This window comes from Amaranthus tricolor, chromosome 5 (assembly GCF_026212465.1).
Source record: "Amaranthus tricolor cultivar Red isolate AtriRed21 chromosome 5, ASM2621246v1, whole genome shotgun sequence".
Classification (NCBI taxonomy): Eukaryota; Viridiplantae; Streptophyta; class Magnoliopsida; order Caryophyllales; family Amaranthaceae; genus Amaranthus; species Amaranthus tricolor.
The window spans coordinates 24801405-24818737 of NC_080051.1; the positions used below are offsets into that span (position 1 = coordinate 24801405).

Genomic DNA, 17333 nt, shown 5'->3' on the forward strand with positions numbered 1-17333 from the left:
TCCCTTGAAATTTCCGACATCTTACTATATTTAATTTCTTTTTATAATTACACCATAATGAATCCATAAAAATAAACTCAAATTAATTGATCTAAATTATCTAGTTCTAGTCGCCGGAGGTACCAAAAACCGGCCATTATCAGCGGCAACAACAAATCCAACAAACCGACATTTGACAGCGAACTTTGAAACTTCCGGCGAAGAAACGACGGAATTTGCCGGTAGATAATTTGTAGTTCGTCGGTATGGACCAAGCCATTTCATCTGCATATAACGATTTCTTCTCCATGGCGGTAAAGTTAAGCTGTTAATCTTCATCGATCTCCGAGCTTCATCGCCAAATAACCGTAAGATTTTCTTCAGATCCTCAACTTTTCCAACAAAAATTTTTGGTAATGAATCTCTCAAAATTCTATAATTCTCCGTTTCTCTCGCGATCTCAAACTCATCGGAGAAATCCGCTTCGATTACATACCTTTCCGACGTATTCGGCCTGAGAACATCAATAAATTCATAATTTCCGGCTGTTAGGGTTCCTCCAGCTGAGGCGTCCCATTTTGTTTTACAAATTCCAGCGTTGTACCCGATTTGACGAAGATACGCCATTAAATTCCGATTAAACATGGACTTATTTTTACTCTTGAAAATGGAAAATATCGCAATCGCCTTTGTCACATTTGAAAGAAGCTGGTTGCGAAAAAGATCAGCATTGTTCCAAATAATCGGTTTGATAACATCGTGAATCATGGCGGTAGGATCAGACCGGAGGAAATCCTCCGAGTCAGAATCGGACGAGTCATGAGTTTCAATGGGTTCAAAATTAGTATTATTGGTTAAATTAGTGTTATTAGAAGGGGAGTTGTTTTCTAGAAAGTTCTGAACAAGGTGAGAAAGACAAGGAGAATTGCAAGAAGAAGAAGCCATAGATGGAGATGAATAAGACGAAGAAACGACGTCGGTTTCAGCGTCGTGCTCGCTACCGCTAGTGGTACTAGTAGTGCTAGAAATGGAACTGAAAATTCTAGCACGAACTTTCTCATTGAAAGGTTCAGTGACTCGGTTATTGCATCTTCTCACATTAACAGCCATTTTTTTGGGTTTTTTTTTTTTTAAATGAGAGTAGTCGTACAAAAATGGATTTGATTTGGGTTGCTCCAATTTGGAAGAGAGGGAAATATAAAGGGGGAAGAAGTGGGGTTGGAATACAAGTTAGTAAGAATTTTAAGGGGGAATATTCTGAATAAAATAAGGGTGACTCTTGGGATAAAACAAAGGAGAGAAGGGTTTATCCGGTTTTTTGTGGGGGTTTTTTCTATTTGGTATTGAAATATTATTTAGGTGGGATGATATCCTTTAATAGGTAGGGTGTATTTTTTAGTTTTTGGAAATTCCACTTAAAACTTTTTTTTAGTCTATATGATAATTTTGAATTTTCCATTTTTCATATAGAATACAAATGGTTAAGTTTTTTGTTAAATAATTAAGTATTTATTTCAAATTTCGAAAAATATGCAAATAAAGATGATCATGATGTCTGTTTTTAAGATAAAAATTTGCCATGATAAATAATAACATAAATTTAACAAAAACTTTAATAATTTGCCTATTAAGTGAAAAAATTAATTAAAAACTTAGAGTCGCCACACGAACTTAAAGAAACATTTGTATATTACGTGAAAAAGTAAAAAACTTAGAGTTATCATATAAAATATCTCTTAATTTATAAGTTGAAGTTTACTTTTACGGTCCGTTTAATTGTTGTTATTAAAAATAATAATAAAGATTTAATATAAGGGTTATGTTATTCATAAACGTTAGCAAATTCTATTTCTTATCAATAATTTTAGCTTTTCAAGAGAATCTAGTATAGAAATTGAAAACACTTAATACTTTTTGTAGTTATTTAATTCCAAAGAAAGAACTAATAATTAAATAGTAATATATAATTAAGAATCTTATGTTTTCAAAACAAAAACAATAATAAGTTACATAAGAATGTACAAGATATTTTCTTATATACAACGAGGGTTGTATATATCATTTTTCAATTTTTATTATAGGATGGGATGAGTGATAACCGAACCCAAACCCTTTTTGAAAAATAGTACTTGCTCTCGAGCCGAGAAAAAAACCTGATTCTTAACTTTCCTTTTAAGTTCAACTTTATTTTGTCAAGTTTTTCCTTTTATAGAATTGTTTTCACCACTTTTTTTAATTTTCATCTACCAATTTTAATCGCTCGTTTAATTTCATTCATAAAATTTATAAAATGATTTTCTTATTAAAGTATCAATTCAACTAAAAATTTAAGTTGATCATTAATGCCTAGAATTGCTATATATGTACTCTTACATGCCCGCTCACACAAAAGCTTTTTGGGTTAGAAATGTAAATGTCGAGAAACATTCCAATTTAATTCTAAGAGTGGTTCATGGCTGAGATTAGATTCGATGACATTTTTGTTATATTGACTTCTAATACCATATCAAATAATTAATTTAATTAAAAATTTAAATTGATAATTCTAATATGTATTTTTAAAATTTATGTGTCAAACTTCTATGTTAAAACTTTTAAAACAACTTAGGAAGTTATTTGGCAACGCAAGTTTGTTGGAGCATTACATGTATTCTACTCTCAAGTTCAAACAAGTCCCTTACAAATACACAATGATTTTTCTCATTTGTATATCTAACATAACATCATATTGGCATATTCTGTTGCCATATTCCTACTACAATTTTTATTCCACAAATTCAAACCCTAGTTGACAATAAAAAAGTTTCCTAAATTTATACCATGTTTATTACACCTTCTATTTTATTTTGTTCTTCCCATTTACTTTTTGTATGGTTTTTAAATGCAAATTTTAATATTTAATATCTCTAAATATACATAATAAAAAGTATATATTAAGACGAATCTAACGAGATCTCACATGGATATAGTTTATCTTCTAAATATGTGTCAAAAATATTAATTAAATTTTTCTCTCCTCAAAATAGAGTATTCCAAAAAAACATTAGAGAACGGGGACAGTAATTATTTGTACACTCTAGCAATAAAAATAAATTGAATGCACTTGAATTCCACGTGCCAACCCATTGCTTTAGCGTTCAAAACACATTCCCCACATCTTCTTTCTGTCGCATATGCCTTTAGTCTTCAGGTCTCTTAAATCCTGGGGGCTCTATTTTTTTTTTAAGGTTTTTTTTAATAAATGACTGTTAGCTATAGTTATTAACTCATTTAATCAATTAAATGTATTGAATATATCAAATTTCTTGGTTACATAAAAAATATAGTTTTTAAAATTATATCATATTAAGAAAAATGATATATACAGTTTTAAAGGTTGTGTATAAGAAAGAAAAATGATATATAAAGTCCTAAGAGTTGTATATAAGAAAGAATTTTGTATATTTTTATGTAAATCATTATCATTTTTATTTTGAAAACATAAACTATAATTATATTTTATTATTTTATAATTAATTCTTTCTTGGGACTTTAAAATAGCTATAAAAAATATTAATTATTCTCAATTTTCTATACTAAATTCTTTAAAAACCTAAAATTATTGATGATAAATATGAATTTACTAATTTTTATATACAATTATAAGTATTGTAAGTATCATAACCTTTTATGAAAATAAAGTATTATTCATCACACATTCATCCACCTCGCAACGGCTACACTACAATTATAAAATCATGTCACCATCATATAGAAAATTTTAGTGTTTACGAATATCCCTTAAAAATTGTATTATGAGACTAATTGATGTCAAATGTTATTTTGTTTCCAATTATAACAGAGAATATAAAAACAAATTTAATGTTCCCCATCTATATGAATTAAGTGCATTTATACCTAAATAGGTATTTTCATTGGGTATTTAATTATGGATTACATGTTTTGTAACTATTCTAATTTCTCGTTGTTGTACGAGGAGGTCTCATCGTGAGATGCACCACATATATGAATTTTAGAGCCCAACTAAAATAAATTATAAATTTATATATACTTACTCCTATTATTTTGAGACCGTCCTACCGAAAGAAAGTAACATAGCAACCTATTTTTCCTTTTTCTTTTTCAATTAACAATAATAAAATACTATACTCTATAAAATACTATACTCAATTAACAATCAATCACTTTTCTTAATTCCCGTGCCCATGCAAATTTAGCGACTAAAACGGAACGAAAAAAGTATAAAGAAGCCAAGCCCTAGCTCAATAATTGAAAAAAAAAATTGTATGCCAACTCTATAATTTTACCACTTAATTTTTAGTAATATTAATTTCTAGATAAAATAAAATTTGACACCACACTATTCTAAAAACTACTCAATTACTCATACAATCGAAAGATATTTGCAATTAAAATGTTCATCGAAAAGATTGTATTTATAGGTATCCTAAGTATATATTACCTCCATTTCAATTTACTTGCAACATTTACTTTTTAATGCAATTTAATGTACTAATTCAATCCTCAATATCTCAAATTATATATAATAAAAAATTATAAAAATAGAATATTAATAATCTTTACAGAGACGAATCAAACAAAATTCCACTTGACATATTTTAACTTATAGATTAAACAATAATAATAAACTAAGGTTGATGAATAAATAGTGCAATATTCCGAATGTTACGAGTAATTCGAAATGAAGGAAGTATTAAAACTGAGTAATTACACTATAATTAATTTTAAGAAGATATATTTATATAAATAAATAAATAAGTTCAAATCATATTTATCTTTTTCCATTAAGGGTAATAATAAAAACTCAAATTTATAGTTGGGGAACATGAATTGTCGATTGGTTATCCTCCCAAGACCCATGAGTAAGCAATTGATAGGTCATAGGGTGGAAAGGAGTTGTCCACCGATTACCAAACGGCATAACTCAATTGCAAGAGAATAAAACTCACAATTGTCAGTCTAAAACCCATGATCTTTAACTTGAGAGACGTGAGAAGACATTTCAACTAATTCTAGACATCAAATACATGGTCATGGAGTGGTCCACTCACCCCTACATCTTTCAAAGAGTGACTCCTTTTTTCTTGAAAAAAAAATTATATTAGTAATTAATATTTTGTTCGTCCGCAGTTAATAATCTCATTTTAAGATTATTTTCTAATAATTTAATATTTACCTATCATTAGTAATACGGTATATTATTTGTAAGTGTATAATAGAGGTTAAATTATTATAAATAATCTAAATGTGAAATTATTCACAACAGATGAGTAAAAAGTTGGACTATTAATATTAATTTTTTTTTAAAAAAAATCAATATCCAAATTTTGTTGGTAAGCTCTTCCCCAAAACAAATGATTTATGTTTTGTAATGATAATTCAACAATTACATTAAGATTATATATACACAAACTCTTCCTCTAGAGTTTGTTTGCACTCACAAGTAGTTTTCTCACAAATATACAAGTAATTGCTCTTTCTCATTCATGAACAATGTTGCTTGCACTCTATCAAACAACCCTTGTATCTTCACTTTCTAGCTTCACTCTCTTAGCATATAAGAGCCCTTGCTTCATGACCATTGTCCTTGACTTGGTTCTTGATCTTGAGGACAATGTTGCTTGCACTCTATCAAACACCTCATCATCAATGGATGAATTAGTTCTTAACTCAACAATCTTTTCCTCAAGATCCAATAAATCTCTTTCAATAAATTTCACCCTTCTTGGTGACACACATTGCTCGTCATCAAGAATATGGCCAAAGTGTCCATCACCCTATTATAACATATACAAGTTCATGAGCATCATGCCCCCTTGTGATTTTCAAAGCCTATCTCACATCCTCTAGCGTTCTCTTAACAACATCATGTATCCCCACACAATTTCACAAATGTCTTACTATCTACCTTACTTTTAATTGTTTGGTAAGGCAACAAGGTTTCCTTCACAAACTTTAAATCTTATGAACTTCTCCATTTCACAAGAAAAAAAGGAGTAGTTGAATTTTTTATCATTAACATATAGATGTTGATTTTCATTTTCCATGATGCCATTTAAGATGGTCTTTTTTGTCCCGTCAAGTTACAATGTCTCAATAGTTTCCACATACTTTCACTAAGGCTCTAGTCTATAGTCAGTTTTATTTTCTTCTCGTAAGATAAACATTTATAATCTTTATTCTCCGACTTGAGTGGATGTTAGGTTCTATTCTTTAGCATCTTTTGCTTGAGCCAACTTACGATGAGAGAAATTTTTATAAGGAGCCGAATTAAGAAAAATAATGAAAATCATGCATTTTCGCTAAACTGATACGATCTAAAGTTACAATGTTAGAACCCTAACTTTTGTAGTTAAAATCACTTTGGCTTTTAAATTGTCATATTCTCAACATATGTTGTTTATACCAACGCTTTGTGTGCTTGAAATAGTAATTTTGTTGTAAACTGCCATAATATCAAGTTTGATTGTTAAATTATCACTTTTATAGTAAAAATAGTCATTTAGGCTTTTAAAATGGATGTCAAACAACTCAAGTGCATATTTTTACATTCAAAATGACTTTTTTTTAAAGAATTAAGTGACTGTTTTGATATTTGATATAAACTAACTAACGGTCCATTTGATAGATGGTATTAAACGGTGGTCATAGGAATAAAAACTAGTGTAATTTTGGTTGAAAAATCTCTTGCTACTTTGATGGCTAATTGGCTATGTTGTCCAACTTTAATCATCTCATTTTCTTCAAAAACTTCATTTCAATGCATTATCATTAGGAGATGTGGTATTAGGTAGTAATGAAAATTTGTAAACAAAAAACATTTTTGTGACAAAAAGTTTCATCATCTTGGAAATGACATGGAACATTTGATGAAACTTTACACAATAAATCATTCTCATTACCACTATTTAGTACCACTAACCAAACGGACGATAAAGTGTGTATTTTGACGACGTAAATGGATGTTTTAATTATTTATTTAGACTATTTAGTTGAGTATTGAGAAATGATTTTTGTTTCAGTTCAAGTATATATCATCTTTTTTGGAAAATGTTTTGAAATTGATTCTAATTAACTTGGTCCTTTCCAAAAATAGATCAGGAGTATGGTGATTGTGAATTGTGGGCTGTGATTGTCATAGTTAGTTACTGAAAGTCTGGAAGTCATTAAGAGATATACAAGACTTATCCAATTCACCAATTGGATAAAATTTTAATTAGTAATTGAATTAATACACGTAGGAATAAATATTTAACGTAGTGCAACTTTTAGACAATTTCAAACAAAGTCGAAAAATGGTCCATCCAATGGGCTCGACGTTATCTGAAAACTTATCCTTTGCATTATGGTTGATAAAAAATTTTTTGACATTTTTTTAAATGAAACAGTTTTATGATGATATCATCTCTATTAGATTATATAAAATACTTTTATTATCTTAAAGTGATCACTTATGGTTTACTTTTTATATTCTTAGGGTGATCATCAGGATCGTTCCTGACCTTAGGCAAAGTAGACATTTGCCTAGGACTAAAGCTAGAAAGAGGCTTGATTCCTCAAGCAAAATTGTTACGCTTAACCTAAAACACCGCTTGTAAAATTGTAACTTTATTATTGCCAAACACAACTAAAGACCAAAATCGATCCTCCATAGAAAGGGCTAATTATATAGGCTCGTTTCATAGTGAGACGGTCTTATACAACACTTGTATTTTTTTTTGTTAGTAAGATACACTATCAATATTTTACTGGTATTTCAGTTTTTTGAGAGTAAGAATTAATGAATTAAATTAAAATCTTATTTTATAAGTGATATATTTTGTGAAGATGGAATCCTAACCTAACTAATTACCCAGTCGATCTCCTGAGAGATGTCTCTCTGATCCAACCCATTAATGTTTAATGTTTACTTTTACTATATATTTTCTTTATAGGCCGGATTCAACTAGATATGGTCTCTCACAAGAATTTGTATTGATTACCTTATCTTTAAAACATACTTCCTCCGCGTAGAATTATCAATGCTAAATTTTAACCACAGACATTTTTAGTTATCTAACTAAAATATTATGAAATTAGGTGTTGATATCAATTTAGTAATATCTCACATGATTTTAAATATCAATTATAGTGTAAAAGGTCTCTTTATGGGGAGATAACATAAATTGATGAGAATTAGGAATTTAACTCTCACCAGCTATAATGATTATTTTTTTCTTTGGATTCTCCGGCCATCTCGATAAGAAAAAGTACTTCTAATTAAAATTAGTTGCTACACCTTTTTTAAATAATACATGTTTGCTACACCTTTATTTTACTTTCACCCTCTCCAATGTATTGTATTGGGGTTTATATTTTTATTAATATATTTAGTTGTATGTAATTAAAAATTATAAAAAAACATTATCATAAAGTATCATCGAAATAAATCTTATAAATCTCGCATGACTATTTTTTTAAAAATTAAAAATAAAACAATATTAACAAATGAATAATAATTGTGGATAATATATACTTCTATAAATTGATTGTGACATTGAAATCTGACTCCGACACGGATAAATTGGCTTAGATTGTTAGGCTGGCTAGATTATCCTCATTGGGCAAGTTTTGTTTTAATGGCCATTTTCAAATGACTTAACATTTTGGGAGTCAAATGACCTTTCTACGTACTCCACCCTTTGCATTTTAGTACTACTATATCCTTTATTTTATCTTATATATATTTTATTTATTTTATTCATAAAAAGTGAAGAGTGATCATTATTAAATTATTAAATTTATTATTATTTTATATAGGAATGCCAAAATAGATAGACTTTTCTATTCTTGTACCATCTCAAATTTTCAAACTCACTAATTATTTACCGCTATCTGTAATAGGTAAAACTTTTATACGCACGTTTATCTATTTGTATATGTTTTCAAACTCATCCCCATACACCATAGACAATTGATATACCCATTAAGGTTAAACTTATATACCATCTCACGTGTCATATATTCCTTAAGAACTTATTTTATTTTTGTGTAAACTAATATTAATATTAAAATATTATATTTTACAAAAGTTTTTATATATCGCTAACAAACACAAAGTACTTTTAACTAAGCTATTTTTAGAGAGTTTACTATCTTATAAACCATTGTTAATTTATTAAACATTATATAAAATACTTTAATTATATGGGAAAATTACCTAGAATAATCCAACCTTTTCATGATTTTCCTACAATAATTCCGCCAATTGATTAACCATGAATAATCTCAACTTTAAGAGGTATTTGCCTAAAGTAAGCTTGGGTAATCCGATGACCTGCTATAGTAGGTAATTCACCAAAAAAAGTACATTGAAAATTAATGTAAAATTAGAGAAAAATATTGAGAATTCACATAAAAATTCTGAATAATTAAAAAAATTAGAATTTTTTTTAAATATCTTTTTTTTTTGTATTTTTTTTGAACATTTTATTTTAATTTATCTTTTTTTCAAAAAAATAATAAAACTTGCTATAAATCTATAATAAGTCACCAGATTACCAAGTTTACAATAGGAAAACACCCTTTAAAATTGAGATTATTCATGATTAATCAATAGGTGAGATTATTATAGAAAAATTATAAGAAATTTGAATTATTCTGGGTAATTCTTCTAATTATATATTGTGAATATGAGATGGGCAGATATAGCTCATAGTGGGTGAAATATGGGCAAATAAAAACGTATACACACCGCCTATCTACTGTCTATAGGGAATACCGAATACACATTCATTCACTAAACATCAAATACATACTCATAATTCCTGCCTCAATTAGAATAAATACGGTGCGTAAAACACATAAGTTTTACCCACTTGCCATTTCCAAATTTCCTTACACACTTTTAAGATTTAAAAATAAAATTACAGCTATATATGAAATTTAAAAGTATATACAAGTATAGTATTATACTCCAGTTGTACATGTATTTATATTCTTGTGGTTGACGAGCCACCAGCGTACCATTGAGCATTTGAACGTTCAACTTACTTCCAGCACAATATTCTAGAAGCTGCAAAGCTATTATGCCATGTTCTTGCTCTTTCTAAATTTGGTGAGGTGCAGATGGAAATGAAAGGCTACCTTTTCAAATTAAAATATACTTAAATACTTGTATCATAAATGGATCATGGGTCTTTAATAACAACTAGGAATGGCAACTTGTCATGTTATATTTACTTTGAATTTTGATTCTTCATTCACTATTATCAAGTGAGTTTCTTTTACAGTTTGGGTCATTATGTATGCTCTCAATTGCCACATTTTTCTATTACATTGGTGTTTAATTATAAGCAAAATGCATAATATAGTTAAAGACATTTTATGTTATACAAGAATTATGTACATCGATTTCAATCAGCTTAAAACGTTAAAATTTAAGAAATTATCTCACTTAAATTGCGTCATATTATGATATATTAACATTAATTTGTTTTGTAAATATGAATTAAAGATTATTCTTTTGAACATTATCTAGATCCAAGGGGAAATACAAATTTATTAATTATTTATTTATTTTTCTATCACATGTACCGTTTATATAGAAATTTTAAAGATTTTTTAATAGTAGTTGTAATTTATTTTATTCTTCATAACATGTTATACAAAAATTTTTGTGTACAATAAAAAATGTTGTGTTGACATGGTTAGTGTAGTTGAAGTTTTATGCATATATAATGGTAGTACTCAAGAAGCGTTTTTAATCACGTCATATTGATGATAACCATTGGCGTGTCTCCAAGTGAAAGATAGTCATTGTTATTTTCATAAACTTATGATAAAGTGGACTTTAATAATATCAACATAACCATATGATTTTCCTCCAATTTAGTTCAATGTCTCGAGTCATTTTATTTTATTTTATACATTTTAAATGTAAATTAAGTTTATGAGGAATTTAAAAACTTATTTTGCTGCTAGTTCTTAGTTGGGTTTTAACATGCATTAATTTCAATTACCTAAGTATTGTGCAACTTCTTATCCTCCTATATATACGTAATATACCTTTGATTAGGATTCATTATTGATGGATAAAAAAAACATTGAAAAAATTCAGAGGCAATTGAAAAGTATTAGATCAACTCCAAGGAAAAATTTGAATGCATTTCTTAAGACTCGGGTGAGAAAACTATGATACGGGAATAATTTTGTGTTGTCCTTTCATTAACTCCAACTAATATTTATATAATACAAGATGGTAACCGTAGAATTAGTAAAAAAAACCGTCACCAAACCGTCACCAAAGATACTGAAACTGCTGAAAGTGTGATAATGTAACCGTCACCAAATATACCAAACCGTCACCAAAGATAATAAAACTGCTGAAAGTGTGATAATGTAACCGTCACCAAATATCTGATGTATACCGCGAAGTGCACATATCCTCAATATTGGGTCTAACTAAACAAACAATAATTCAAGCTCTACAAATTGAAAGAAGGTGATTCTAATTGGAAAGGAAACTAGAGTTTGATTATTCCAAGTTTCCAACAAAATATCACATGCAAGCATTAGACATAAAAGAGTTTAATAATTATATAGTTGTTCGAGCATCTTATGTTGTCAAGACTTGATTTTGGTCCCTATTTAAGGCCAATTTATTTTACAAAGTTATTATTAATTAGAGCTGTTAACTAAAGTTGTTGGCTAATTTAACAATTTGGTAATATTGACTACATTACAAGCAACTATGACAATTGTTAAGCTATATAATGAAAATATTTGATAAAAATTAGTTTTTTTTTTTCTTGAAGGAAGTAAAAATTAATTATTGGTTGTTAGTAGTTCATTAAAGAAAAATAGATCAAAAATTTAAACGTAATAAACAAAATCTTAAGAGTAGCATTTTATGGCTTAGAAATCATTTTTTAGTTGATCTAAATATTTATCAAATACTTTTTTTTTAATTATTTGACTAATCAAAAACCAAAAGATAAATAATCAAACACTATACATGCCTTGGATAAAAAAAATGTATCATTTTTTGTTAAATTGAAGTTATGATTGGTATACCACATAAATATCTTTATATTATTAATCTCTGAAGTCTTACATAACTCGAGCATGATAATTCACAATGCTCATATCCATATGAGATCGACTATTTAACTCGTATATAAGAAGCATCTCTCGATATAAAACCGTCTCATTAACAATTTATATAATTCGAAAATCAAGTGTATTTATACCGTTTGAGTAGATTTATATTATAAAAATCTATCATCATCATCCTACCCAGTGTATCCTGTTCATAGAAAAACTATGGACAGAGTCTGAGAAAGGAAAAACAACGGCAACTCATACCCATAAAGGAGAGCGCAGCCAAAAAAGTCCCCCGGCTCGAGGGTGATAAGATGACATAGCTACACGGGAAAGATAAAATGAATGCATATAGATAAAATAAATAATTAGAACCAACCACTAAAAAAGAAAACAAAAACTAATAGAGAAACGAGAGAAGCAAAATAGCAAGAACACCAAAGATAATCTAAGAGGATATCAGTAGTCTAAAACATGGATATGGCACCTCCAACTACCCCTATCCCTAATTAGGCCCTCAGAGAGGTTTAACTCATGTAAGTCAACTTTTATTTACTCATCCCAAGTTCTCCCGGGTCTTCCTCGACTCCTCTTAACCTCTAGTATAATGCTTTTTACCCTACTCACAGAGACGGCGAAAGTCTTTCGTTGCACATATCCAAACCACCTCAATCTATAAAAATAGTATATTATTATAAAAATATTAAGCTTTTATAAAATTATAATCAACTTGACTTACATGAGGGAATGAAGGATGGCAACTTTATAGAGAAAAATAGTATATTATTACAAAATTATCTTGTAAAGTTTCCACAAACACTTGTAATTAAAAGTACCAAATTCATAATTTTTATTACCAATATCACAAGTTGAAAAGGAAAATTGTAGAAAATAAACTGTAAGAGAAATAAAATAGAAGTAATACTCCTAAAAACTCTTAAGAGAATATAAACGCAAATATAAACAAACTAATAACACTCTCCTCAAGAAAACCTTCCAAGTTCCAAAAATGCAGTTGCTGAAGGCTAGAAGCCAAGCAAAGAAATCTAACTAGAAAAAGTTAGGTTCAAAGGTAGTAAGCAGAGCACGAACCAAGTTGAGCAGAGGCAGGAGGATGAGTCTAGGTAGTATTCGGAGCAGCGCCCAACGAAGGAAAATCAATGTCAGTTGGAACGTTGCAAGAAGCAGATACAGCTGCACGTGCAGGACCACGAGCAGCAACATGACCGTTTGTCTGAACACTAACTTCATTTGCCCCAACCCTATGGTTACCATGGTCATCACGTCCACCAAAACTCCTAGGTCGTTGATATGCTGACTTGAATAAGTCATCGGTTTTTAAAGTCTGCATAAATGTACACCGAAGTTAGTATCACTCAGTTACCGCTCTTTAGTCTTTTCTTTCTTAGAGGCAGACAGATACGTACCACAAATTTACGGCTCTTTTCCTTCTCACAGTCTACTGTCATTGTTTCCTCCTTGGATTTCTTGGTATTGGTATCATTAACTTCATTTGCCTTAAGATTTGTCTTGCTTGCCTGAGCCTGATAACGCAACATCTTGAGATTAAAACGAAAAACTAAAAACAAGTTTGATAGTAGTTGACGCTCGGATTGAAGATTAAACTCACCCATTTATAATCAGAATCGTCTGGTTTCTTCTCGACAACTCGCATTCCTTCTAAGTCCTTGTCAATAGCAACTCTCCTCTCTTGCATTTTCTTAGACTCGAGCGCCTTCCTCTTCTCTAAGAGAATTTTTTTATATTCAGCAAGAGTCATGAGCACAGCTTCCTAATGAAAATGGCCAAAAAATTTGTTCATATTTCAACAGAAACAGAATGAGATGTAATTGTGATAAACTGATGAGAAGAACAAAAGAAATATAACTTATCATCTACCTCTTTCTTCTTCTTCCCATTCAACTGCTTAACCTGATTCTTTGTCAGGGACGACTCCTCATTTTTCTGCTCATTTGCTTTCTCCTTTAGCTCATCATTGATCTCAACCAAAGCACCTTCCCTGAATCAGAATTTACAAAAAAGGTTACAAAATGAAGTAATGCTCAACAGAAGTTAACTCATAACAATTTGAGAATATTGAACTGACGCTTTAAAATGGCTACATGAACCGGAACGATTCTACATGAGACCGTTGCTAACAAAGATAAAACTTTATTCGACCCATTAATACAAATTTACAACTACGAAATTAAAGTGTGCAACATGCCAACATTTGAAATCGATCTTCAGAACAGGCATGGGATGGAAAAAGAAACTAGTAAAAGATCATTACAAACTCTCTACTCTCAAGACTGATTCTTTTATTGTTACTTCCCTTAGTTAATTAATGATCAGAAAGCAATGCATCCACTACCATGTTCATTAAACATTGGATTTCATAAGCTCAAACAGCAAACCCAACAACAAAATCAATCTAATCAGTAGGTGCTTTTAGGTATTACTCCCATTATATTATCCCTAAGAGATTACCAATAAATTATCAAGCTTTCCTTTTTAGTTTGTCCCATTTACTTTGTTACAATTCCTTTTATGGAAAATATCATATTCCACTAGGTGCTTTTATACTCGTCCACACATTTCCATTTTTCTTTAATATCATCTACACAATTCAATTCATCATACTATTTCCAAATATTATCAACACAATTCAAATGATCCCACAATTACGTAATCTATGTGCAAAATCCCATCATTGCAATTTATTAAGGACGGCCAAATATAATTATACATAGAAGTAAGCAACTGAACTTCAAACATAAGCTGCTGAAACAAGAATATTATGACGTATAACACAATAATAAGACAACATAATGCTTACTTTCCAGAACCATTGATATGGTCAGCACCTCCGGCAATCCCAATATTCTTCAAGTCACCATTAACGGTTCTTCGGTACTCATGTCTACCTCTTCCCCTGTAACCACCATAACCTCTCCTCTCTTCATCATAATTCCTATACCCATTTCTGTATCTCCTTTCTTCACCTCTGAATTTGTCATCTTCAATAACACCCAAATTCCCATTTAGCTTAACAGAAGCACCACCATTAACCTGATTCCCATCATAACCTCTCTCGCCAGCATAACCCTTATTCTCATGTCTGTAATAATTTCTCCGCCCATCATTACCTTGAGTTTGATCACCCTTACCTCTATTCTCACCGCCATAACCTCTGTTAGTAGAGGTAGACCTCCTCCTCCTAACTGAGGCAACATTACCACGAGAAGGATCCTCATATGAACCTCTCCTTTCACTGCCATTACCCCAACTCCGACGATTGTATTTCCTCTGTCCATAAACTCTCCTATCAGCACCATTACTCCGCTCCTTATTCCTGTTGTTCTGCTTCAAATCTACCTTGTTAACGTGTCCCTTCCCATTACTCCTCGAAACAGCCGTCCAACCATCTTCAATTTGTTCAGTTTGAACTTGATCATCTCCGGTGACCTCATTCACTTCACTTTTCCTATTCTCACCGTCCTGGCTATTTCCACGATTTCCATTCATACGACTTTGATCTCCTTCCTTACGATCAACCTCATTTTGGACTGTAATGATCCCAAAAACAACAAAAGTATGATAAATAAAGATGAAAACACACTGAGCATTGAAAGAAAGTATGTAAATAATTGTAAAGTATAAAATCTAGGAAAAAACATGCCCCCAGATGAATTTAATACATGAATGTTCATGTAATTTATTATGATTAACAGGGAATGTTCAAATTGCAAAAAGAGAATGAAACAAGTCACAGGTAATTTTTATAATAAAAATAATATCTTTGATGTGTAATTATTTATTGAGAAGATATAAATGTCATCACAATTCACAGAATAATGTACAAAAATAAAATAAAATTAGCACGAGAAATCTCTCCAAAATAAGCATTGCGCATAAAAAGAGGTTAAAATAGGAAATAAGAAATCATAGAAAAGGCAAGTGAGAAATAAATAATATTGCAAACAGAATCGAATATAATAGGATTCCCAAGCACATTGATCAAAAATTTCGAAACCCTACAAATCCACGTTAAAATAATTTAAACCAAGAAAACTCAGAAAATTGTTAAACAACAGAATAACAAAACACAAAATTATACATAAAAAGTGCAAAATTTGATAAATTAATTCACCAAAAATCATAATGCAAACCATAAAAAAAAAAAAAAAAAAAGAACCTAGCACTAAAACCCCATAAAATTGGAAAATAAATTACCAAATTCCAAAGGTTTGACGCCATTGACTTTTTTGACCATGCGATCAACAAGACTGTCGATGTTATCATCCTCTTCGTCGTCGAGTAAAGAGAAAGTGTTAATGCATTTCTCCATTAATGAAGAAAAAAAAGAGATTTTTTGAAAGTGTGGATGGTTTAGAGGGACATGAACCAAGAAACAACCTTAAATAGAAAAGGGTTTATGAAACCCTAATAGGAGGGATGAGATCCCAGGGTTTAAATCAGATTTATTGCTTGGGAAGCAAGGGAGTGCATGAGGGAATAAAACGGAGGCATCGATATTTATAATGGGGACGATTAGATTTTGGACGATGGTCAGTCACAGTAAGCTAAAAGGCTTTACGGAAAATATGTTTTTAAATTAAGCCCAATTAGAGATTTATGAGTTGGTTCAGTAATTTAACTTTTAACTTGTTTTATGACTGTTTCATCATGAGATAAATTCATATAATTAACTTATTTTTATAATCGATCACTTTAGAAATGTAAATGATCACTTTGATAGACTAAGTGTACATGGGTAGCCAAATAAAAATTATTTTACTATGAGATTGTTTCATTTAAAAATTTGCATTTAATTTTTTAGTTCCCCTCTTTTAGCAAAGGTTATTACTTACAAACTTACAATAATGCTTGTGATCGACTATATGTCTCAATGGTGACTGGTGAGTCTATATTTTGATAATTTATTCTAGTAAGGATATATATTGGATGTGTCTAATGGTGAGACTCCTTCAATTTCATGTAATAATAAATTATTCCTTCTCATTGCTTTAGACTTGTATATTTTTTTCGGCCTTGGTGTTGGTCATCAATTCAGTGTCCCTTCAAAAATCAGAGTTCGTAAGGAAAGATAGCGGATAGATCATATCCATATTGGGCCATGCTCCCGATCTAACACTATAAATGAGGATACTGGGCCATGCTCTTGATTTTATAACTGGGCCTATTTATTGATTTTTTAATTGGGCCTATTAAATGATTTTATAACTGGG

General features: G+C 30.1%; 2 protein-coding genes across 2 annotated transcripts; both read right to left on the bottom strand.

Annotated features, from left to right (window-relative positions):
- Positions 1–1301, bottom strand: LOC130813024 (uncharacterized). Its single transcript, XM_057678703.1, has one exon. The coding sequence runs from the start codon at positions 1087–1089 to the stop codon at positions 97–99; it is 993 nt and encodes a 330-aa protein (XP_057534686.1). The 5' UTR covers positions 1090–1301; the 3' UTR covers positions 1–96.
- An 11642-nt stretch (positions 1302–12943) lies between these two features.
- Positions 12944–16575, bottom strand: LOC130813025 (RGG repeats nuclear RNA binding protein B-like). The gene is made up of 6 exons (XM_057678704.1): positions 16318–16575; positions 14921–15650; positions 13981–14101; positions 13712–13873; positions 13509–13625; positions 12944–13426 (listed from the first exon to the last, which is right to left on the bottom strand). Exons 1-6 carry the CDS (start codon positions 16430–16432, stop codon positions 13202–13204), a joined length of 1470 nt encoding a protein of 489 aa, XP_057534687.1. The 5' UTR covers positions 16433–16575; the 3' UTR covers positions 12944–13201.
- Between the last annotated feature and the right edge of the window lie 758 nt (positions 16576–17333).

Bases quoted from the DNA above. Each gene is read 5' to 3' on its own strand.
- LOC130813025 (XM_057678704.1), bottom strand. From the start codon at position 16,432: ATGGAGAAATGCATTAACACTTTCTCTTTACTCGACGACGAAGAGGAT. The intron at 14,102-14,920 runs GTAAGCATTATG...ATTCTGATTCAG, and splicing joins CATATCAATGGTTCTGGAAA to GGAAGGTGCTTTGGTTGAGA. The intron at 13,427-13,508 runs GTACGTATCTGT...ACATTTATGCAG, and splicing joins AAAAGAGCCGTAAATTTGTG to ACTTTAAAAACCGATGACTT.
- LOC130813024 (XM_057678703.1), bottom strand. From the start codon at position 1,089: ATGGCTGTTAATGTGAGAAGATGCAATAACCGAGTCACTGAACCTTTC.